General features: G+C 63.7%; 1 protein-coding gene across 1 annotated transcript; it reads left to right on the top strand.

Annotated features, from left to right (window-relative positions):
- Positions 1-1176: 1176 nt before the first annotated feature.
- GRIN2D (glutamate ionotropic receptor NMDA type subunit 2D) lies at positions 1177-20636 on the top strand. Its single transcript, XM_077193233.1, has 15 exons — positions 1177-1318; positions 3756-3893; positions 6368-6804; positions 7814-8406; positions 9569-9683; positions 10516-10727; positions 11215-11371; positions 11937-12090; positions 13252-13377; positions 14136-14365; positions 15814-15974; positions 16847-17034; positions 18099-18328; positions 19193-20072; positions 20551-20636. Exons 3-15 carry the CDS (start codon positions 6388-6390, stop codon positions 20634-20636), a joined length of 3549 nt encoding a protein of 1182 aa, XP_077049348.1. The 5' UTR covers positions 1177-1318; positions 3756-3893; positions 6368-6387.
- Positions 20637-22425: the final 1789 nt, after the last annotated feature.

Here is a 22425-nt window from a genome sequence, read left to right as displayed (position 1 = left end):
GCACGGCCCCTCCCCGTAGGCCACGCCCCCACCCCAAAGCCGCGCGAGGCAGGGGGCGGAGCCTCGCTGAGGGCGCGGCCAATCAGAGGAAGTAAAAGGGCGGGAAAAGCGCTGAGGGGAGCGAGGGATGGAGGAGGGAGAGACTCCTCGGGACCCTCCAAACCTCCCTCAGAAACCCCCAGACCTCCCTCAGGACCCCTCTGGACCTCAATATGAGGCTCTCCAGTGGTGGGTGAGCCCCTGGTTCTGAGGTTTGGTCATGGGGGGCTTCCCTCATTCCCGTCCCCTCACGCTGAGGGCGCCATCATGGCGGGGGGTCCCCATTTCCCTCACGCACCTCCCCTTATCCCACCGTGGGGATCTCCACCACGGCAGGGCTGCGGTCCCCACCGTGTCCCTTTTCCCTCCCCGCTGATGTCGCAGTCACCCAAGCGTGGCTCTGGACTGGAAGCAGCTGCTGGACAGGTGATTAACGCGATTCATTAGCGCATGGCCGCGGGGGCAGCCAGGCGTGGCCTGGCCCTGTCCTCCTCCCGCCTGTCCCCAGCAGCCACCAGCTGGTCCTGTCCCACTGCCTGTACCTGGGCCACCAACTGTCCCTGGCTCACCTGTCCCTGTCCCCAGCTGCCACCTGGCCTGAGGCAACGGCCCGTCCCTGTTCCCCCAGCTGTCCGTGTCCCCATCCCCTGAAGCGTCCCTGTGGCCACCATAAAGCTGCCCCCCAGTCGCCCCTCCTGCCCCACAGCCCCCAAGCCTGCCCCACACCCCAACAGCCGCCCCATAACTCCCCCAGAGTCTCCAGAGGGGGCTGCGAGTGTCTGGGGGTACCCCAAAGAATAACTGGGATAACTGGGAGGGGGCTCTGGGGGGAATTTGGGGGTGCTGAGAGCTTTGGGATAACTGGGGGGGGATTGGGGTCTTTGGGGGCCTTTCAGAGGCATTGGGGGGTGCATTGAGGGGATGGGGGGGGCTGCCGGTCTCTGTCGCGATATGGCGACAGGCTCGGGAAAGGGGGGGGGTCAGCCCGTCCTGCGCCCCTCCCTCGGCGGTACCGGGAGGGGGCGTGGTCAGTACCGGGAGGGGCGTGGCCGATAACGAGAGGGGCGTGGTCAATATCAGGAGGGGGGCCGGTACCGGGAGGGGCGGGGCCGATACCGCAGGGTGTGTGGCCAGTACCGGGAAGGGCGGGGCCGATACCAGGAGGGGCGGAGTCGGTACCGAGAAGGGGCGGGGCCGGTACCGCAGGGGGCGGGGCCGGGCCGGTGTGTCCCAGTGACCGGCGGCGGCAGCGGCGGGGATGCGGCGGGGAGTGTGAGAGGTGAGCGCCGGCCGGAGACCCCTCCCCACGGAGCCCCCCTCGCCCACCCCCGGGACCACCCGACAGACCCCCCTGAGAACCCCCCCGGGACCACCCGGGACCGAAGGACCCCCCCCCCCGCTCTCCCTGGAGACCCCCACAGCCCCCCCCGGGAGCTCCTCACAAGCCCCCCAGGACCCCCCCTCAATGCTCTGACCCCGTGACTGTCCCCCCACAGAGCCCCCCGGGACCCCTGCCCCCCATCCTGCACCCCCACCAACCTGACAGAGCCTCGACACCACCCCCTGCCCCCCCCCCCCCCCAGCTCTCTGACCCCCCCCGGGACCCCCAACACCTCACAGACCCCCCCCCCCCCGTCACCCTGAGACCCTCTCAGGACCCTCCAGCACCCCCCGCTCCAGACCCCCTGGGACCCCCCAAGACCCCTTGGGGACATCCCCTGGGACCCCGATATCCTCTGGGACCCCAACACCCCCTGAGACCCCCCCTCCCCGCATTTTCCAACGTCCAAAACCATCCCTGATATCCCCCCCATAGACCCCAACCCTCGAGACCCCCCCCACAGCTCCCTGGCACCCCCAAACGCCAGAAAATCCCCCAAGAACCCACAGAGCCCCTCCACAAACACCCCAACAGCAACACCCCAACAGCAACACCCCAAGACCTCCCTGACACCCCCAAACAACCCCAATCTCCTTGGCGCCCCTCAACACCCCTCGACACCCCCGAACCCCCCCGACACCCCCAACCCTTTCCGACACCCCTAAAAAAGCCAACAACACCCCAAAACTACCCCAACAACACCCCCCAACACCCCGAAAACACCCCGACAACACCCCGACAACACCCTGACACCCCAAAACCACCACAGCCCCCCACCCTACAACCCCCCAAACCCCCCCCCCCCTTCCCTTTCCCCGCGGGCTGGGACACCCCGATACCCCCGGGGAGTGGGGGGGCAGGGACAGACAGACACGGGGACAGCCAGCAGGACACGGGGACAGACAGACGGACAGACGGACGGACAGACAGGCGGCCCCGCCGCACCGCCCGCCTGCCCTATTAGTATTCTGCGAGCGGCAGCGGGTGCTGCAGGGCGGGGGGGGGGAGCGGCGGGGCCGGACTGGGAGGCACTGGGAGGCACTGGGAGGGACTGGGAGGCACTGGGAGGGCTGGGAGGGGGTGTGGGGGGGAGATGGTGCCCAGTTGGGGGGGTCGGGGTCCAACTGGGGGGGACTGGGAGGGTTTGGGGGGGGAATAGGAGGTGCCGGGGTCTCGTTGCAGGGGACTGGGGGGGGGGGGCTGGGAGGGGATGGGGAGGGAGCTGGGAACCAGTTTGGGGGACTGGGAGGGACTGGGGGGACTGGGAGGGGATGGAGAAGGAACTGGGAACCAGTTTGGGGGACTGGGAGGGACTGGGGGGACTGGGAGGGGATGGAGAAGGAACTGGGAACCAGTTTGGGGGACTGGGGGGAACTGGGATGGAATTGGGGAGCTGAGAGGGGATGGAGAGGGAACTGGGAACCAGTCTGGGTGGACTGGGAGGAACTGGGAAGGGATGGAGAGGGAGCTGGAAACCAGTTTGGGTGGACTGGGAGGGACTGGGAGGATTGGGATGGGGGGAATGGGGAGAGCTGAATGAGGAATGGAAGGGGCTGGGGCCAACTGGGAGGGACTGGGAGGGAGGGAATGGGAGAGGGGGGAACTGGGAGGGACTGGAATGGGAGAGGGGGAAACTGGGAGGGACTGGAAAGGGAGAGGGGGGAACTGGGAGGGACTGGAAAGGGAGAGGGGGGAACTGGGAGGGACTGGGGGCAGCTGGGGGGGGCTAGAATGGGACTGGGAGGGACTGGGGAGTGCTGGGGTCTCACTGTGAGGCACTGGGAAGGGATGGGAGGGGAACTGGGATAAACTGGGATCCAGCTGGGGGGCCTTGAATGGGATTTGGAGGGACTGGGAGGGATTTGGGGTGGAATGGGGGATACTGGGAGGGACTGGGAGGGATTTGGGGTGGAATGGGGGATACTGGGAGGGACTGGGAGGGATTTGGGGTGGAATGGGGGATACTGGGAGGGACTGGGAGGAGCTGGGACCCAGCTCGGGGCTGTGGAATGGGAGGGGAGGGAGGACTGGGAGATGCTGGAGTTTAACTGGGAGGGCACTGGGGACCAGTTTGGGGCACTCGGAGGAACTGGGATCCAGCTGGGGGGTGTCAGAGTGGCACTGGGGGTACTGGGATCCAACTGGGTGAACTGGAAATGGCCTGGGGGGCCCAGGATGAACCAACTGGGTAAACTGGGATGGGAGTTGAGAGCTGGGGGCGGGGGGGATCCGACATTTTGGGGACATTTTGGGGACATTTGGGGCTTTTGGAGGGAGGATCAGGGGGGGATAGAAGGGCTGGACCTCCCCCCCTCACTGTCCCCTCCTCCCCCAGGTGCTGCCACCAACCCAAACCCCCCCCGTGTGTGTCCCCAACCCCCCCAGTGTCCCCAACCCCCCCCCCGGTGTCCTCTCCGTGTTGTCCCTCCCGGCCGAGATGAGGCAGAGCCCCCCCGAGAGGAGCTTGGGCCAGGTAGGACCCGGAGGGGACACGGAGGGGACACAGGGGGTGGCACCGGGGCTGGGGACACGGAGGGAACAGGAGGGGGACACGGCCGGTGGCACCTGGGGGGGACACGGAGGGGGGTGAGGACATTGAATTGTCACCCCGTCGTCACGGGGACGGTGACACAGCTTTGTCTGCTGCCGGCATGGGGACAATGACACAGGGGCTGTGGGGACAGTGACACGGGGGGTGTGGGGACAGTGACACAGGGGCTGTGGGGACAGTGACATGGGGGCTGTGGGGACAATGACACAGGGGGGGTGTGGGGACAGTGACATGGGGGGTGTGGGGACAGTGACACAGGGGCTGTGGGGACAGTGACACGGGGGGTGTGGGGACAGTGACATGGGGGTGTGGGGACAGTGACACAGGGGCTGTGGGGACAGTGACACAGGGGCTGTGGGGACAGTGACATGGGGGTGTGGGGACAGTGACACGGGGGGTGTGGGGACAGTGACACAGGGGCTGTGGGGACAGTGACATGGGGGTGTGGGGACAATGACACGGGGGGTTGTGTCCCCCTCCGGCACGGGGACAGTTTGTCCTCGCTGGTGTGGGGATGGGGACAGGGGTTTGTCACCCTCCTGCTGCTTTTTGGGATGATGGTGACAGGGGTTTGTCACCTCCTGGCACGGGTTTGTCCCTGCTGTTCTGGGGACAATGACACAGGTTTGTCACCCGCTGGCACCGGTTTGTTCCTGCTGGTTTGGGGACGGTGACAGGGCTTTGTCCCCGTTGTTTTGGTGACAGTGACAGGGGTTTGTCACCTGCTGTTTTGGGGACGGTGACAGGGCTTTGTCCCCATGTTCTGGGGACAGTGACAGACGTTTGTCACCTGCTGTTTTGGGGATGGTGACAGGGCTTTGTCCCCCTGTTTTGGGGACAGTGACAGACGTTTGTCACCTGCTGTTTTGGGGATGGTGACAAGGCTTTGTCCCCTGCTGTTTTGGGGACGGTGACAGGGCTTTGTCCCCCTGTTTTGGGGACAGTGACAGACGTTTGTCACCTGCTGTTTTGGGGATGGTGACAGGGCTTTGTCCCCTGCTGTTTTGGGCACAGTGCCAGGAGTTTGTCACCCACCAGCACAGGTTTGTCACCCCAGCGCTGTGGGGACAGTGACACAAGTTTGTCCCCGCTGCTTTGGGGACAAAGCAGTTTGTCACCTCGTTGCCATGGGGACGGTGACAGGGGTTTGTCCCCAGTGTTTTGGGGACGGTGACAGATTTGTGTGTGTGTGTGTGTCCCCATCCTGGGGACAGCGAGGGGGGTTTGTCCCTGCTGCTTTGGGGACAGTGACTGGGTTTTGTGCTGGGCTGTTACTGGGGTTACTGGTGGTTACTGGTGGGCACTGATATCTCCGTGTCTGACCCTCCCCTGCTGCTGGTGGGCACTGGTGGGCACTGGTGGGCACTGGTGGTTACTGGTAGGCACCAATATCTCCATGCCTGACCCTCTTCTGTTGCTGGTGCTTACTGGTGGGCACGGTGGGTTACTGGTGGTTACTGGTGGGCACTGGTGGGCACCATTATCACCATTTCCCCCCTCCCCTGGTGCTGGCAGGTTACTAGTGGGTACTGGTGGTTACTGGTGGGCACTGGTGGGTACTGGTGGTTACTGGTGGGCATTGGTGAGCATTGTTGGACACTGGTAGGTGCTGGTGGACCCTGGTGGTTACTGGTGGGCATTGGTGGGTACTGGTGCTCACTGATGGGTACTGGTGGGCACTGATGGTCATGGGTGGTTGCTGGTGGTCACTGGTGGGTACAGGTGCTCACTGGTGGTTACTGGTGAGCACTGGTGGTTACTGGTGGTCACTGGTGGTCACCGGTGGTTACTGGTTGTGACTGGTGGGTACTGGTGTCCCTTCAGGGCACAGCGGTGGTGGCACCATGAGCCCCCCGGTCCCCGTGCCCGTCCCTGCTGGCAGGATGCTGCTTGCCCTGGCCCTGGTGGGCACTGGTGGTCACAGGTGCTCACCGGTGGTCAATGGTGGGCACTGGTGGGTACCGGTGGTTACTGGTGCTCACTGGTGGTTACTGATGGGCACTGGTGGTCACTGGTGGGCACTGGTGGGTACAGGTGGTCACTGGTGCACACTGGTGGTTACTGATGGGCACTGGTGGGCACTGGTGGGTAGTGGTGCTCACTGGTGGTTACTGGTGATTACAGGTGGTTACTGGTGGTCACTGCTGGTCACTGGTGCTCACTGGTGGGTACTGGTGATTACAGGTGGTCACTGGTGAGCACTGGTGGTCACTGGTGGGTACTGGTGAGCACTGGTGGTCACTGCTGGTCACTGCTAGTTACTGGTGAGCACTGATGGTTACTGGTGAGCACTGGTGGTCACTGGTGGTCACTGCTGGTCACTGGTGTTCACTGGTGGGTACTGGTGAGCACTGGTGGTTACTGTTGGTCACTGCTGGTCACTGGTGTCCCCGCAGGGCGCAGCGGTGGTGGCACCATGAGCCCCCCGGTGGTCCCGCTCCCCGTCCCCGCCGGCAGGATGCTGCTCGCCCTGGCCCTGGCCTGCGCCAGCCCCTTCCTGGAGCCGCCGGCGGCGCCGCGCCGGACGCTCAACGTGGCCGTGATCCTGAGCGGAGCCTCCTACGGCCCCGCTGGGCCCCGCCTGGCGCCCGGAACCTTCCGGAACTTCTCCTTGGACGTGAACCCCGTGGGGGTGGTGCTGAACGACACCAACCCGCGCAGCCTGATCGTGCGGCTGTGCGACGTGCTGAGCTCGCTGCGCATCCACGGCGTCGTCTTCGAGGACGACACGCGCTCTGAGGCCGTGGCGCAGATCCTGGACTTCATCTCGGCCCAGACCTCCGTGCCCATCATCGGTGTCAACGGCGGCTCCGCCATCGTCCTCACGCCCAAGGTGACGCCCCCCGAGGTGACCCCGAGTGGGTTTAGGGACAGCCGAGTGTCCCCAGATGGAGCTGGAACCAATCAGCTGCGCTCAACCCAACTGTCGGCAACCCCAGCCCTGTCTAGGGGCACCCAACTGTCCCCAGCTGTGTCCAGAGCCACCCAACACAACCCCAGCCATGTCTTGTGTCACCCAGCTGTCCCCAACCCAACCCCAACCGTGTCTAGGGGCACCTGAATGTCCCCAGCCCTGTCTAGGGGCACCCAACTGTCCCCAGCTGTGTCCAGAGCCACCCAACACAACCCCAGCCATGTCTTGTGTCACCCAGCTGTCCCCAACCCAACCCCAACCGTGTCTAGAGCCACCTGAATGTCCCCAACCCGACTGTCCCCAGGCCCCAACCATGTCCAGTGTCACCCAAACATCCCCAGCCACGTGTAGATCCACCCAACTGTCCCCAACCCCGTGGTCCCCAAACCCCAACACCCGACCATCCTCAACCCTCAACTGTCCCTAACCCCAACCACGTCTGGTGTGACCCAACTGTCCCCAGCGTGAATGTCCCCAGCCCAACTGTCCCCAAGCCACAGCTGTGTCCAGTGTCACCCAAACATCCTTGTAGATCCACCCAGCTGTCCCCAACCCTGTGGTCCCCAAACCCCAAACACGTTCCAGCCCCACCCAACCATCCTCAACCCAACTGTCGCTAACCCTGGTGTGACCCAACTGTCCCCAACGTGACTGTCCCCAACCCAACTGTCCCCAGGCCCCAACCGTGTCCAGTGTCACCCAAACATCCCTGCAGATCCACCCAGCTGTCCCCAACCACCTTCCAGCCCCACCCGACCATCCTCAACCCAACTGTCCCCAACCCCAGCCACATCTGGCGTGACCCAACTGTCCCCAACGTGACTGTCCCCAACCCAACTGTCCCCAACCCCAACCACGTCTGGCGTGACCCAACTGTCCCCAACGTGACTGTCCCCACCCTGTGTCCCCCACCCTGCCACGCCCACAGGAGAAGGGCTCCACCTTCCTGCAGCTGGGCTCCTCCACGGAGCAGCAGCTCCAGGTGATCTTCGAGGTGCTGGAGGAGTACGACTGGACGGCCTTCGCCGTGGTCACCACGCTGCTGCCAGGCTACGAGGACTTTGTGGACTACGTGGAGGTGCTGACCGACAGCAGCTTCATCGGCTGGGAGCACCGCGGCGTGGTCACCCTGAACCTCACCGACGACCCCGAGGGCGCCCGGACGCGCCGGCAGCTGCGCGAGGTCTCGGCGCAGATCCGGCTGCTCTACTGCTCGCGCGACGAGGCCGAGGCCGTGTTCCGCGCCGCGCGCGACGCCGGCCTCACCGGGCCCGGCTACATCTGGTTCGTGGTGGGCACCAACCTGGGGGGAAGCGAGCAGCTGCCCGAGCACGTGCCCGCCGGGCTGTTCGCCGTGCTGTCGGCCGGCTGGCGCGACGACCTGCAGCACCGCGTGCACAACGGCGTGGCCATCGTGGCCAAGGGCGCCGAGGCGCTGCTGCGCGACTACGGCTTCATCCCCGAGTTCAACAACGACTGCCGCGCGCCCAATGTCACCCAGATCAACGACAACCTGCACAGGTGGCACTGCTGGGGTGGGGTGGCACTGCTGGAGGGTGGCAGGTGGGGCTGGGGTTGGGTTGGGGACAGTTCAACAACGACTGCCGCGCGCCCAATGTCACCCAGATCAACAACAGACAACCTGCACAGGTGGCGCTTCTGGGGTGGGGTGGCACTGCTGGGGTGGTGGCAGGTGGGGCTGGGGTTGGGTTGGGGACAGTTCAACGACTGCCGCGCGCCCAACGTCACCCAGATCAACGACAACCTGCACAGGTGGCGCTTCTGGGGTGGGGTGGCACTGCTGGGGTGGTGGCAGGTGGGGCTGGGGTTAGGTTGGGGACAGTTCAACGACTGCCGCGCGCCCAACGTCATCCAGACCAACCACAGACAACCTGCACAGGTGGCACTTCTGGAGGGGGTGGCACTGCTGGGGTGGTGGCAGGTGGGGTTGGGGTTAGGTTGGGGACAGTTCAACGACTGCCGCGCGCCCAACGTCACCCAGATCAACCACAGACAACCTGCACAGGTGGCACTGCTGGGGTGGTGGCAGGTGGGGTTGGGGTTAGGTTGGGGACAGTTCAACAACGACTGCCGCGCGCCCAATGTCACCCAGATCAACGACAACCTGCACAGGTGGCACTGCTGGGGGGGTGGCAGGTGGGGTTTGGGGGTGGTGGGAGGGTAGTGGTGGCTCTAGATGTGATTGGGGTTAGGTTGGGGACAGTTGGGTTGGGGACAGTTGGACTGGGGACATTCAGGTGGCTCTAGACATGTTTGGGGACAGTTGGGTTGGGGACATTTAGATGGCTCTAGACATGGTTTGGGTTAGGCTGGGGACAGTTGGGTTGGGGACATTCAGGTGGCTCTAGGCATGGTTGGGGACAGCTGGGTTGGGGACAGTTGGATGACCCTAGACGTGGTTGTGACTGGGGTTTGGTTGGGTTGGGGACAGTTGGGTGGCTCTAGATCCATTTGGGGACATTCAGGTGACCCTAGACATGCTCGGGATCAGGTTGGGGACATTCAGATGACCCTAGACACACTCTGGGTCATGTTGGGGACATCCAGGTGACCCCAGACACTCTCTGGGTCATGCTGGGGACATCCAGGTGACCCCAGACACTCTTGGGTCATGTTGGGGACATCCAGGTGACCCCAGACACTCTTGGGTCATGCTGGGCAGGTACTTCATGAACATCACGTGGGGACAGAAGGATTTCTCCTTCAACGAGGACGGGTACCTGGTGAACCCCTCGCTGGTCGTCATCTCCCTCAACAAGGAGCGCACCTGGGAGGTGGTGAGTGTCACCCTGGGGACAGGGGTGTCACCTTGGGGACAGGGGTGTCCCCAGGGCGCCCGTCTGCTCAGTGCTGGAGTTCCAGGCACGGTGACAATGCCACCACAGCGTCCCCAGGGCTTGGTGCCATCTGCTCCTCACTGTCCCGCCCCTCACGCCACTGTCACGCTGTGTTGTCACAACAATAACGTGGCACCCGGGGGTGGCGGTAACACCTGGGCAGTGACGGTGACACCTGCGCAGTGACGGGGACACCTGGCAGTGATGGAGACACGGCTTGGCCTCCTGCCCTGTCACGGTGACACCTTGGCTGGGGTCCCACCAAGGTGATCCTGTCATTGTCCCCAGCAGGAATGTCCCATCATGGTGACACCTTGTCCTCTTCCTCACCATTTCCCTACCATGGCGATGGCATCATTGTCCCCAAAGGTGACACTCTGGCACAGTGACATTTCCTCTGCCTGTTACCCACTGTCATTGTCCCTAGCAGTGACCCTTGCTGTGGTGACATCCCATCATGATGACACCTTGGCCTGTCACCCTCTGGGTGTCCCCACGTGTCCCCAAATGTCCCCCGGTGGGCAGCTGGGAGCAGCAGGTGCTGAGGCTCAAGTACCTGGGGTGGTAACATTGTAGGTGGTGGCATTGTAGGTGGTGACATCCCATCATGGTGACACAATGACCTGTCCCCATGTGTCCCCACGTGTCCCCAGGTGGGCAGCTGGGAGCAGCAGGTGCTGAGGCTCAAGTACCTGGTGTGGTCACACTGTCAATGGTGACACCTTGGCCTTGTCCCCACGTGTCCCCACATGTCCCCAAATGTCCCCTCCAGGTGGGCAGCTGGGAGCAGCAGGTGCTGAGGCTCAAGTACCCGGTGTGGTCGCGCTACGGGCGGTTCCTGCAGCCCGTGGAGGACGGGCGGCACCTGACGGTGGCCACGCTGGAGGAGCGTCCCTTTGTCATCGTGGAGAACATCGACCCCGCCACCGGCACCTGCATCCGCGACTCCGTGCCCTGCCGGCGCCAGCTCAACCGCACCGCCAGGTGGGGACACCGCGGGGACACCGTGGGGACACCTGGGGGTGTCCCCAAGACACTGAGGGTTGTCCCAACCACCTTGGGGGTGTCCCCACCATTTTGGGGGTGTCCCCAGAAGCTTGGGGATGTCCCCACCAACTTGGGGGTGTCCCCACCACTTTGAGGGTGTCCCCAGCAGCCTGGGGGTGTCCCCAGGACCCTGGGAGTGTCCCCAAGACCCTGGGGGTGTCCCCACCACTTTGGGGGTGTCCCCAAGACTCTGGGGCTGTCCCCAGCAGTCTGGGGGTGTCCCCAGCAGTCTGGGGGTGTCCCCATGACCTTGGGGGTGTCCTCAAGACCCCGGGGGTGACCCCAGGACCTTGGGGCTGTCCCCAACACCCTGGGTTTGTTCCTGCTGCCATGGGGTTGTCCTCATTCTGGGGGTGTCCCCAAGACCCTGGGGGTGTCCCCAAGACCCCGGGGGTGTCCCCACCACTTTTGGGGTCCCCTGCAGCCCCCCGCCCTTTGAGAAGAAGTGCTGCAAAGGTTTCTGCATCGACATCCTGAAGCGCCTGGCGCGGGCCCTGGGCTTCACCTACGACCTGTACCTGGTCACCAACGGCAAGCACGGCAAGAAGATCGACGGCGTCTGGAACGGCATGGTGGGCGAGGTGGGACCCCAAAAACACCTCCCTGTGCCCCAAAAATACCCTTCTGTACCCCAAAAAATATCCCTCTGTACCCCAATAATACCCCAGAACCCACCATGGATACCCTTTGGGGATGGGGGGTGGGGAGAGACCCCCAGGGAGGGTCAAGAAGGGAGGTGGGACCCCAAAAACACCTCCATGTACCCCAAAAATATCCCTCTGTGCCCCAAAATACCCCAAACCCACCATGGACACCCCGTGGTTATTGGGGCTGGGGAGAGACTCCCAGGGAAGGCAACCAAGGGGGGCATGGGGGAAGGTGAGACCCCCAAAAATAAATCCCCACACCCCAAAAATAAATCCCCACACCTCAAAAATATCCCTTTGTGCCCCAAAAATACCCCTGTGCACCCCAAAAATACCCCAGAATCCACCATGGATACCCCGTGGTTATTGGGGCTGGGGAGAGACCCCCAGGGAGGGCAACCAAGAGGGGGCTGGGGAGGGCATAGGGCATCCAAAAAATGTCTCACCTGACCACACCCCCTCCGGCCACGCCCCCCTGGCCACGCCCTGCCCCGCCCAGGTGTTTTACCGGCGCGCGGACATGGCCATCGGCTCCTTGACCATCAACGAGGAGCGCTCCGAGATCATCGACTTCTCCGTGCCCTTCGTGGAGACCGGCATCAGCGTGATGGTGTCCAGGAGCAACGGCACCGTGTCCCCCTCCGCCTTCCTGGGTACCCCAAAAACCCCAAAGGGACCCCAAAAACTCCAAATCCTGGTTAGGATCTCCAAAATCCCAACTGGGATCTGCAGAACCCAACTGGGATCTCCAAAATCCCAACTGGAATCCCCCAATCCCAACCAGGATCAGCGTGATGGTGTCCAGGAGCAACGGCACCGTGTCCCCCTCCGCCTTCCTGGGTACCCCAAAAACCCCAAATCCTGATTGGGTAGCCCAAAATCCTGACTGGGATCCCCAGAATCCCAACTGGGATCCCCCAATCCCAACTGGGATCAGCGTGCTGGTGTCCAGGAGCAATGGCACCGTGTCCCCCTCCGCCTTCCTGGGTACCCCAAAAACTCCTAATCCTGATTGGGTACCCCAAAAACCCCAAATCCTGATTGGATAGCCCAAAATCCTGACTGGGATCCCCAGAATCCCAACTGGGTTCCTCCAATCCCAACCGGGAGCCCCCAAACCCAACTGGGATCCACAAATCCCAACTGGGATCCCCCAAATCCCAACTGGGATCCTCTAAAACCCAACCAGGATCCCAAATCCCAACTGGGATCCCCCAATCCCAACTGGGATCAGCGTGATGGTGTCCCGCAGCAATGGCCCCGTGTCCGCCTCCGCCTTCCTGGGTACCCCAAAGGGGCCCCAAAATCCCAACTGGGATCCACAAAACCCAACTGGGATCTGTAAAACCCAACTGGGATCCCCAGAATCCCAACTGGGATCTGTAAAACCCAACTGGGATCTCCCAAACCCAACTGGGATCCCCCAAAACCCAACTGGGATCTGTAAAACCCAACTGGGATCCATCAGAACCCAACTGGGATCCCTCAAAACTCAACTGGGAACCCCAAAACCCAAGTGGGACCCACAAACCCCAACTGGGATCCCCCCCATGTCCCCAGTGTCCCCAATGTCCCCTCAGAGCCGTACAGCCCGGCTGTGTGGGTGATGATGTTCCTCATGTGTCTCACTGTGTATCCCCATGTCCCTCCATGTCCCCAATGTCCCCGATGTCCCCGCAGAGCCGTACAGCCCGGCCGTGTGGGTGATGATGTTCCTCATGTGTCTCCATGTGTCCCCATGTCCCCAATGTCCCCTGATGTCCCCAATGTCCCCGATGTCCCCGATGTCCCCAATGTCCCCGATGTCCCCGCAGAGCCGTACAGCCCGGCCGTGTGGGTGATGATGTTCGTCATGTGTCTCACCGTGGTGGCCGTCACCGTCTTCATCTTCGAGTACTTCAGCCCCGTGGGCTACAACCGGAGCCTGGCCAGCGGCCAGCGTGAGTGTCCCCCTGTCCCTGTGTCACCCCCAGGTGTCCCTCAGTGTCCCTGTGTCACCCCCAGGTGTCCCCAGGTGACCCTCAGTGTCCCCAGGTGTCTCCCAGGGCTGGGGAGCTCCACATTCACCAGTGACAAATCCATCGGCTGCTCTGGGCGTTGATGGGGTCCCCTCGTGTCCCCTTGTGACCCTCCCAGTGTCCCTCTGTCCCCGTGTCACCCCCTGGTGTCCCCAGGTGTCCCCCAGGGCTGGGGAGCTCCACATTCACCAGTGACAAATCCATCAGATGCTCTGGGCGTTGATGGCATCTCCTTGTCCCTTTGTGTCCCCTTGTGACCCTCCTGGTGTCCCCTGTCCCTGGGTGTCCCCAATGTCCTCAAGTGACCCCCAGTGTCCCCAAGTGACCCCTCAGTGTCCCCAGGTGACCCCTGGTGTCCCCCAGGACTGCGGAGCTCCATGTTCACCAGTGACAAATCTATTGGCTGCTGTTGGTGTCACCTGTGTGTCCCCATGGTGTCCCCTGTCCCCAGGTGTCCCCAGGTGACCCTGTCCTCGTGTCCCCTGTCCCTCCAGGTGCAGGTGGCTCCACCTTCACCATTGGTGTGTCCATCTGGCTGCTGTGGGCGCTGGTGTCCCCCATGGTGTCCCCTGTCCCTGTGTGTCCCCATGGTGTCCCCTGTCCCTTGGTGACTCTGTGTGACCCCAGGTGACCCCAGGTGACCCCAGGTGACCCTGTCCCCATGTCCCCTGTCCCCCCAGGCGCGGGTGGCTCCACCTTCACCATCGGCAAGTCCATCTGGCTGCTGTGGGCGCTGGTGTTCAACAACTCGGTGCCGGTGGAGAACCCCAAGGGCACCACCAGCAAGATCATGGTGCTGGTCTGGGCCTTCTTCGCCGTCATCTTCCTCGCCAGCTACACGGCCAACCTGGCGGCGTTCATGATCCAGGAGGAGTACGTGGACACCGTGTCCGGCCTCAGCGACCGCAAGGTGACACAAGGGGACACCGGGGGGACACCGGGGGGACATCAGGAGGACATTGAGGTGACATCGGGGGGACACCATGGGGATATCAGGGGGACACCATGGGGGACACAGTGGGGACACAGTGGGGACACTGGGGGGACACCACAGGGACACGGTGGGGAAACCAGGGGGACATCAAGGAGACGTCAGGGGGAGACCAGGAGGACATTGGGGGGACACCAGAGGGACATCAGGGGGACACTGGGGGACACCAGGGAGACATTGTGGGGACAGTGAGGGGACATTGTGGGGACACCGAGGGGACATTGTGGGGACACCAAGGGGACATTGTGGGGACAGTGAGGGGACATTGTGGGGACACCGAGGGGACATTGTGGGGAAAACCAGGGGGACACCGAGAGGACACCGAGGGGACACTGGGGGGATATCAGGTGGGACACCACAGGGACATGGCGGGGAGAGCAGTAGGACATCGAGAGGAAACCAGGGGGACATTGGGGGCAGACCAGGGGGACATCAGGAGGTGACAGCAGGGGACAGCAGGGGACACTGGGGAGACACTGGGGGGACACCAGGAGGGTCACTCGTTGTCACTTTTGGGCGTTTGGTGGCCCAGGTGGTTTTTTGCCCATTCCCAAGGATTTTTGGGGTTTCTGAAGTGAATTTTGGGGTTTCTGATGTAATTTTTGGGGTTCCTGATGAGATTTTTTGGGTTTCTGATGTAATTTTTGGGGTTTTTGGGGTGCAGTTCCAGCAGCCCCAGGAGCAGCACCCCGCTCTGAAGTTCAGGAGATGTTCTTGGGGCTGTGGTGTCACTTTTGTGTCTTTGGTGGATGTTTTTGGGTCCCTCTTAGCTCAGGTGGTTTTTTACCCATTCCCGTTAATTTTTGGGGTTTCCGATGAGATTTTTGGGGTTCCTGATGTGATTTTTGGGGTTTTTGGGGTGCAGTTCCAGCAGCCCCATGAGCAGCACCCCGCTCTGAAGTTCATGGTGGTGTTTTTGGGTCCCTCTTGACCCAAGTGTGTTGTTGAGTGTTCCCATGGATTTTTGGGGTTCCTGATGTGATTTTGGGGGTTCCTGATGCAATTTTTGGTGTTTTTGGGGTGCAGTTCCAGCAGCCCCAGGAGCAGCACCCCCCTCTGAAGTTCATGAGATGTTCTTGGGGCTGTGGTGTCACTTTTGTGTCTTTGGTGGATGTTTTTGGGTCCCTCTCAGCTCAGGTGGTTTTTTACCCATTCCCGTTAATTTTTGGGGTTTCTGAGGTGGTTTTTGGGGTTTTTGGGGTGCAGTTCCAGCGGCCCCATGAGCAGCACCCCCCTCTGAAGTTCATGGTGGTGTTTTTGGGTCCCTCTTGACCCAAGTGTGTTGTTGAGTGTTCCCATGGATTTTTGGGGTTTCTGATGTAATTTTTGGGGTTCCTGAGGTGATTTTTGGTGTTTTTGGGGTGCAGTTCCAGCGGCCCCAGGAGCAGTACCCCCCTCTGAAGTTCGGGACGGTGCCCAACGGCTCCACGGAGAAGAACATCCGCAGCAATTACCCGGCCATGCACAGCTACATGGTGCGCTACAACCAGCGCGGCGTGGAGGACGCGCTGCAGCACCTCAAAACGGGGTAAAAACCGGGGGAAATGGGAAAAATGGGGGAGAATGGGGGGGAAATGGGGGGAAATGGGGGAGAATTGGGGGAGAAATGGGGAAAATGGGGGGGAAATGGGGGAGAAATGGGGAAAATGGGGGAAATGTGGAAAAATGGGGGTAAATCGGGGAGAAATGGGGAAAATGGGGGAAATGGGGTATGGGCGGGAATAACAGGGGAAAAATGGGGTACGGGGGAAGAATGGGGAAAATGGGGAGAAATTGGGGAAAATGGGGGAAATAATGGGGAAAATAATGGGGGAGAGGGGAGAAATGGGGCAGGGTCTGGGGGCGTGGTCTGGGATGGGAGGAGCCTGGGAGGGGGAGGGGTTTGTGGCAGATGGGCGTGGCTTGGTGTGGGCGTGGCATAGGATGGACAGAACCAAATAGAGGAGGGGCCTTGGATGAAGGGGAGGGGCTTGAGGGGGTGGGGATTTATGGGAGTGGGAGGAGCCAGATTGTGAATGGGCGCGGCTTTGTATAATTTATGCAATGGGTGTGTCTCTGTGGGCGTGGCTTGAATGCAGGTTAACAATCGGTGGGTGGGGCTTAGCTGACAGGGCGTGGTTTCAATAATGTGGGCGTGGTCTGTATGTGATGGGCGGGGTTTGTGGGGATTGATGTCACCGTGGCAGGTCCTGTGGGTGGGGCTTAGTGCACAGGTGAGGCTGTGGGTGGGGTTTAGCTGTCATGGGCGGAGCCTGGTGTGCATAGGCGTGGCCTTCAGGCTGTGGGCGGGGCATAGGGGCCGGGTTTAGCACACAGGTGATGCTGTGGGCGGGCTCTATGTGCTGTGGGCGGGGTTTCCGCGCAGTGGGCGTGGCTTAGGCCGGTGGGCGTGCCCCGCAGCAAGCTGGACGCCTTCATCTATGACGCGGCCGTGCTGAACTACATGGCCCGCAAGGAGGAGGGCTGCAAGCTCGTCACCATCGGCTCGGGGAAGGTCTTTGCCTCCACCGGCTACGGCATCGCCCTGCAGAGGGGATCCCGCTGGAAACGCCCCGTGGACCTGGCCCTGCTCCAGCTCCTGGGGGACGGTGGGTTTGGGGGGATTTGGGGGGTCTTTAGGGCGTTTTTGGGGGATTTGGGGGATTTGGGGTCCCTACGGCATCGCCCTGCAGCGGGGATCCCGCTGGAAACGCCCCGTGGACCTGGCCCTGCTCCAGCTCCTGGGGGACGGTGGGTTTGGGGGGGATTTGGGGGGTCTTTAGGGCGTTTTTGGGGGATTTGGGGGATTTGGGGTCCCTATGGCATCGCCCTGCAGAGGGGATCCCGCTGGAAATGCCCCGTGGACCTGGCCCTGCTCCAGCTCCTGGGGGACGGTGGGTTTGGGGGGGATTTGGGGGGTCTTTAGGGCGTTTTTGGGGTGGTTTTGGGGGGATTTGGGGTCCCTACGGCATCGCCCTGCAGCGGGGATCCCGCTGGAAACGCCCCGTGGACCTGGCCCTGCTCCAGCTCCTGGGGGACGGTGGGTTTGGGGGGGATTTGGGTGTCCTGGAGGGGTTTTGGACCTTCTAACACCTTAAAATGACCCCTCAACCTCCTAAGATGACCCTCAAACCCTCCAAGATGGCCTTCAAAGCCCCCCAGATGCCCCCAAACCCCCTGAGATGACCCCCAGGCCCTAAAGCCACCCCCTAATCCCAGCAGGATGAGCTTCAAAGCCCCCAGGATGACACTAAACCCCCTTGAGATGCCTCCAAACCCCCTGAGATGCCTTCAAACCCCTGCAAGATGCCTCCAAACCCCTCTGAGATGCCCCCAAACCCCCCAAGATGCCCTCAAACCCCCAAGGAACTTCTCTAGGAGCTCTGGGAACCCCTCTAAGACCCAAAGAGTTCCTCCAAACCCCCCTGAGATGTCCCCAAACACCTCTGAGATGCCTCCAAAACCCCCCTGAGATGCCTCCAAACCCCCCGAGATGCCTCCAAACACCTCTGAGATTATCCCAAAGCCCTCTGAGATGTCTCCAAACCCCCCTGAGATGCCCCCAAACCCCCCCGAGATAGCTCCTAACCCCTCTGAGATGCCTCCAAACCCCCTGAAACGCCCCCAGACCCCCCCAAGATGCCCCCCTGACCCCGTGGCTGCCCCACCCCAGACGAGATCGAGATGCTGGAGCGGCTCTGGCTGTCGGGGATCTGCCACCAGGAGAAGCTGGAGGTGATGAGCAGCAAGCTGGACATCGACAACATGGCCGGGGTGTTCTACATGCTGCTGGTGGCCATGGGGCTGAGCCTGCTCGTGTTCGCCTGGGAGCACCTGGTGCACTGGAAACTGAGGCACCTGGGCACACCTGGGCGGCTGCGCTGCCTGCTGGCCATCAGCAGGGTACGGGGACATCGGGGACAGCGGGGACATTGGGGATGTTTGGGGGGATTGGGGACATCGGGGACAGCGGGGACATCAGGGGGATTGGGGGCATTGGGGACATTGGGGACATTGGGGACATCGGGGACATCAGGGGGATTGGGGACATTGGGGACATTGGGGCATTGGGGGGCATTGGGATATTGGGGATATGGGGTGCATGGGGGGCATTGGGGACATTGGGGAGATTGGGGGATTGGGGACATTGGGGAGACTGGGGACATTGGGGGGGCTTGGGGACATTGGGAATATTGGGGATATGAGGGGACATTGGGGGTGTTTGGGACATTGGGGACATTGGGGATATGCAGGGCATGGGGGACACTGGGGGCATCAGGGACATTGGGGGACATTGGGATATATTGGGGACATTTGGGACATTGGGGGTCATGGGGACATTGGGGATATGCAGGGCATGGGGGACATTGGGAACACTGGGAGCATTGGGGGCACTGGGGACATTGGGGGTGTTTGGGACATTGGGGACATCGGGGGATTGTGGGGATTGGGGACATTGGGGGGACGTGGGGACACTGGGGGGATTGAGGACTTGGGGACATTGGGGACATCAGGAACATTGGGGATGTGGGGGGGATTGGGGGGACATTTGGGGGGATTGGGGACACTGGGGGTGTGGGGACAGCGGGGGGACGTGTGGGGCAATGTGGGGACATTGGGGACAGTGGTGGGCCAAGGGCCATGGAGGGACACAGAGCTTCCTGGAGGGGACACGGGGACATTGGGGGACATCAGGGCACAGGGTGGGGACACCCACTGCCCCCCCACAATGTCCCCAATGTCCCCTGTGTGTCCCCTCCCCCCCAGGGCATGTACAGCTGCTGCAGCGCCGAGGACCCCCCCACGCCCCCCCCCCACGCCCTGCGCGCGCCCCCTGCGCGCCCGCCCCTCCCCCCACGCCCCCCTCCCTCCCCACCCCCACCCCCCCCCCGCGACCGCCGCCCCCCCCCCGAGCGCTGGCGCCCCCTCCCCCCCCCCCCTCCTCGCGCCGGGGGGGCCCCCCCGATTCCTTCCATCGCTTCTACGGCCCCATCGAGCCCCAGGGCCTCGGCCGGGCCGGGGGGGGTCCCGCTCCCCGCCCCCCCCCCGCTACCCCCCCTCGACCCCCCCGGACGCCTTCACCCCCCCCTGGCCGCGCCGCGCCCCCCCCCGCGGGCACTACGAGCCCCTCGGAGCGGGGGGGGCGCCCCGGGACGAGCCCGAGCCCCCGTTCGCGTACGCGCGCCTGAGCTACGAGGACGAGCGGAGCCCCCCCGCGCCCCCCCGCCCCGCGCCGGCCCCCCCCGGGCTGGGGGGGGGGGAGGGGACCCCGAGGCTCAGCCCCTGCTGAGGCCCCGCCCCCACCCTCACCTGTGCCGGGCGGGGCACGGCCCCCCCCCACCTGGCCCCGCCCCCCGCGCTGTACCCCGACATCTCCGACTCGGACTCGGAGGGGTGCGAGCCCCGCCCCTCCCCCCCCCCGCCCCTCCCCCGCCCCCGCAGACCCCCCCGCCCCCCCCGCACCACCCCCCGTGCTGGTGCTCCCCGCCCCACCCCCACCCCCTCCTGCCCCTCCCCCCCCTATTTCTGCACCGTGCGGGGGGGCCGAGAGCGGGGACCCCTCCCCCCGCACCCCCCCCCGGGGCGCTGCTGGTCGGCCGAGAAACTGGGGGGGGGGGGCGGGGGGGGTCCCTGGGGGGGGTTACGGGCCTGGGGGGGGGGCTGGGGCAGCCTGGAGTTTTTGGGGTCCCCCCCCCCTCCTCCCCCCCCGCACTACGCGCCCCTCCCCCCCCGCTGCCGCAGCTGCTCGGCCGAGCGGCTCCGGGACTGGGGGGGGGAGGGGCAGGGATGGGGACCCCCCCCGCCCCCCCCACCACCATTCCGGCTATTGGGGGGGGGGGTCCCTGGGGGGGGTTTTGGGGCGCGCCCCTCCCCCCGCCCCACCGCCGGCACGGCCCCCCCCTGCGCGCGCCGCCCCCCCCCCGGCCTCGCGCAGCCTCGAGGACCTGAGCGCGTGGGGGGGGGGAGGGGGGAGGAGGGGCCTGGGGGGGGCTCTGGGGTGGGGGGGGGCTCTGGGGACCCTCCCCCCATCACCACCCCCACCCCCATCACCCCCCCCATCCCCCCCATGGCCCCTCCCCCCGAGGCGGGGCTCCCTCCCCTCCCCCACCCCCCCCACACCACAGCTGCGGGGGGGGGGCGCGGGGGGGCGGAGCCGCTGGGGGCCCGCAGAGGCTCCGCCCACTTCTCCAGCCTCGAGTCCGAGGTATGACCGGGGGAGGGGGGGGGAGGGGGGACACCGAGGGGGACACCGAGGGGACACCCCTGGGACAGAGGGGACACCCCTGGGACAGCCCGGGGAGAGAGGGGACAGCCCTGGGGACACCACTGGGGACACCCCTGGGACAGAGGGGACAGCCCTGGGGACACTCCCAGATCCCCTGGGGACACTCCCAGATCCCCTGGGGACACCCCTGGGACAGAGGGGACAAACTGGGGACACCTGGACATCGCCAGGACAAAAGGGACACCCAGTGGGACACCCAGCGGGACACCCATGGGAGAGAGGGGACAGTGGGGACACCCCTGGGGACACCCCTGGGACAGCAGGGACACCTCGGGGACACCCCTGGGACACTCCTGGGGACACCCCTGGACACGCCCACAGCCCTGGGGACACCTTGGGGACACCCCGGGGACACCCCCACAGCCCTTGGGACGCTCTGGTGGCCCCTGCGGTGACACTGAGGACACGGAGGGGCCCCCCCGGCTCCTGAGGTGACACCAGCGAGGACACGGACACGGCGGGTGGCACCTGATGGGACAGCGGGGACAGCGAGGCACCCACGGGGACAAGGACACGGACACGGACACGGAGGGTCCCTGTAGTGACACCGAGGAGGAGGAAGAGGTCACCCGGGTGACACTGGCAAGGACAGCAGGGACAAGGACGCGTCCCCCATGGAGTGGCAGCCACCAGGACCCCGTGGTGACACCGGCAGGGACCAGGACATGTCCTGGTGGCAGCGAGGACAAGGAGTGGTGGCACTCGTGGTGACAATGGGGACACGGACGGGTCCCTGTGCGGTGACACCAGGAGGACAAGGACAGGTCCCGGTGGCACCGAGTGACAACGAGGACAACGGTGACAAGGAGGTGACACTGTGAGGACAAGGACAGCTCGGTGGCACTGAGGTGACACCAAGGTGACAATGAGGGGGACAGTCCCCACGGTGTCACTGCTGGGGACAAGGACAGGTCCCCGCTGAGGTCACGTTTTGTCCCCTCGTCCCTAAAGTGCCACCATGAACATGAGCCCTGTCCCCAAGGGTGACACCAGGGCCACCAACAAAGCCCAGGGGACAGCTCGGGGTGTCCCTGTCCCCACAGGTGACACCAACCAATGGCTGTCCCCATGGGTGACACCACAACACTGTGGGTGACACCGTGACCGTATTGGTGACACTGTGACCCTGTGGGTGACACCAACCAATGGCTGTCCCCATCAGTGACACCAGAACACTGTGGGTGACACCGTGACCCCATCAGTGACACCACAACACTGTGGGTGACACTGTGACCCCATTGGTGACACTGTGACCGTATTGGTGACACTGTGACCCTGTGGGTGACACCAATGAGTGACACCACGTCCTTGTGGGTGACACTGTGACCCTGAGGGTGACACCAACCAATGGCTGTCCCCACGGGTGACACCAGAACACTGTGGGTGACACCGTGACTGTATTGGTGATACTGTGACCCTGAGGTGACACCAACCAATGCCGGTCCCCACGGGTGACACCACAACACTGTGGGTGACACTGTGACCCTGTGGGTGACACTGTGACCCCATCGGTGACACCACAACACTGTGGGTGACACTGTGACCGTATTGGTGACACTGTGACCCTGTGGGTGACACCACGTCCCTGTGGGTGACACTGTGACCCTGAGGGTGACACTGTGACCCCACTGGTGACATCACAACACTGTGGGTGACACCGTGACCCCATAGGTGACACCACGTCCCCACGGGTGACATCACATCCCCACGGGTG

The sequence above is a fragment of the Agelaius phoeniceus genome, chromosome 37 (assembly GCF_051311805.1).
Source record: "Agelaius phoeniceus isolate bAgePho1 chromosome 37, bAgePho1.hap1, whole genome shotgun sequence".
Lineage (NCBI taxonomy): Eukaryota > Metazoa > Chordata > Aves > Passeriformes > Icteridae > Agelaius > Agelaius phoeniceus.
Note: the sequence above shows the minus strand (reverse complement) of the source record. Positions and strands in the feature narration are given on the sequence as shown.

Coding starts and splice junctions, on each gene's coding strand:
- GRIN2D (XM_077193233.1), top strand. CDS start 6,388: ATGAGCCCCCCGGTGGTCCCGCTCCCCGTCCCCGCCGGCAGGATGCTG. Junction 11,372..11,936: donor GGAACGGCATGGTGGGCGAG/GTGGGACCCCAA, acceptor TGCCCCGCCCAG/GTGTTTTACCGGCGCGCGGA. Junction 14,366..15,813: donor CCGGCCTCAGCGACCGCAAG/GTGACACAAGGG, acceptor TTTGGGGTGCAG/TTCCAGCGGCCCCAGGAGCA.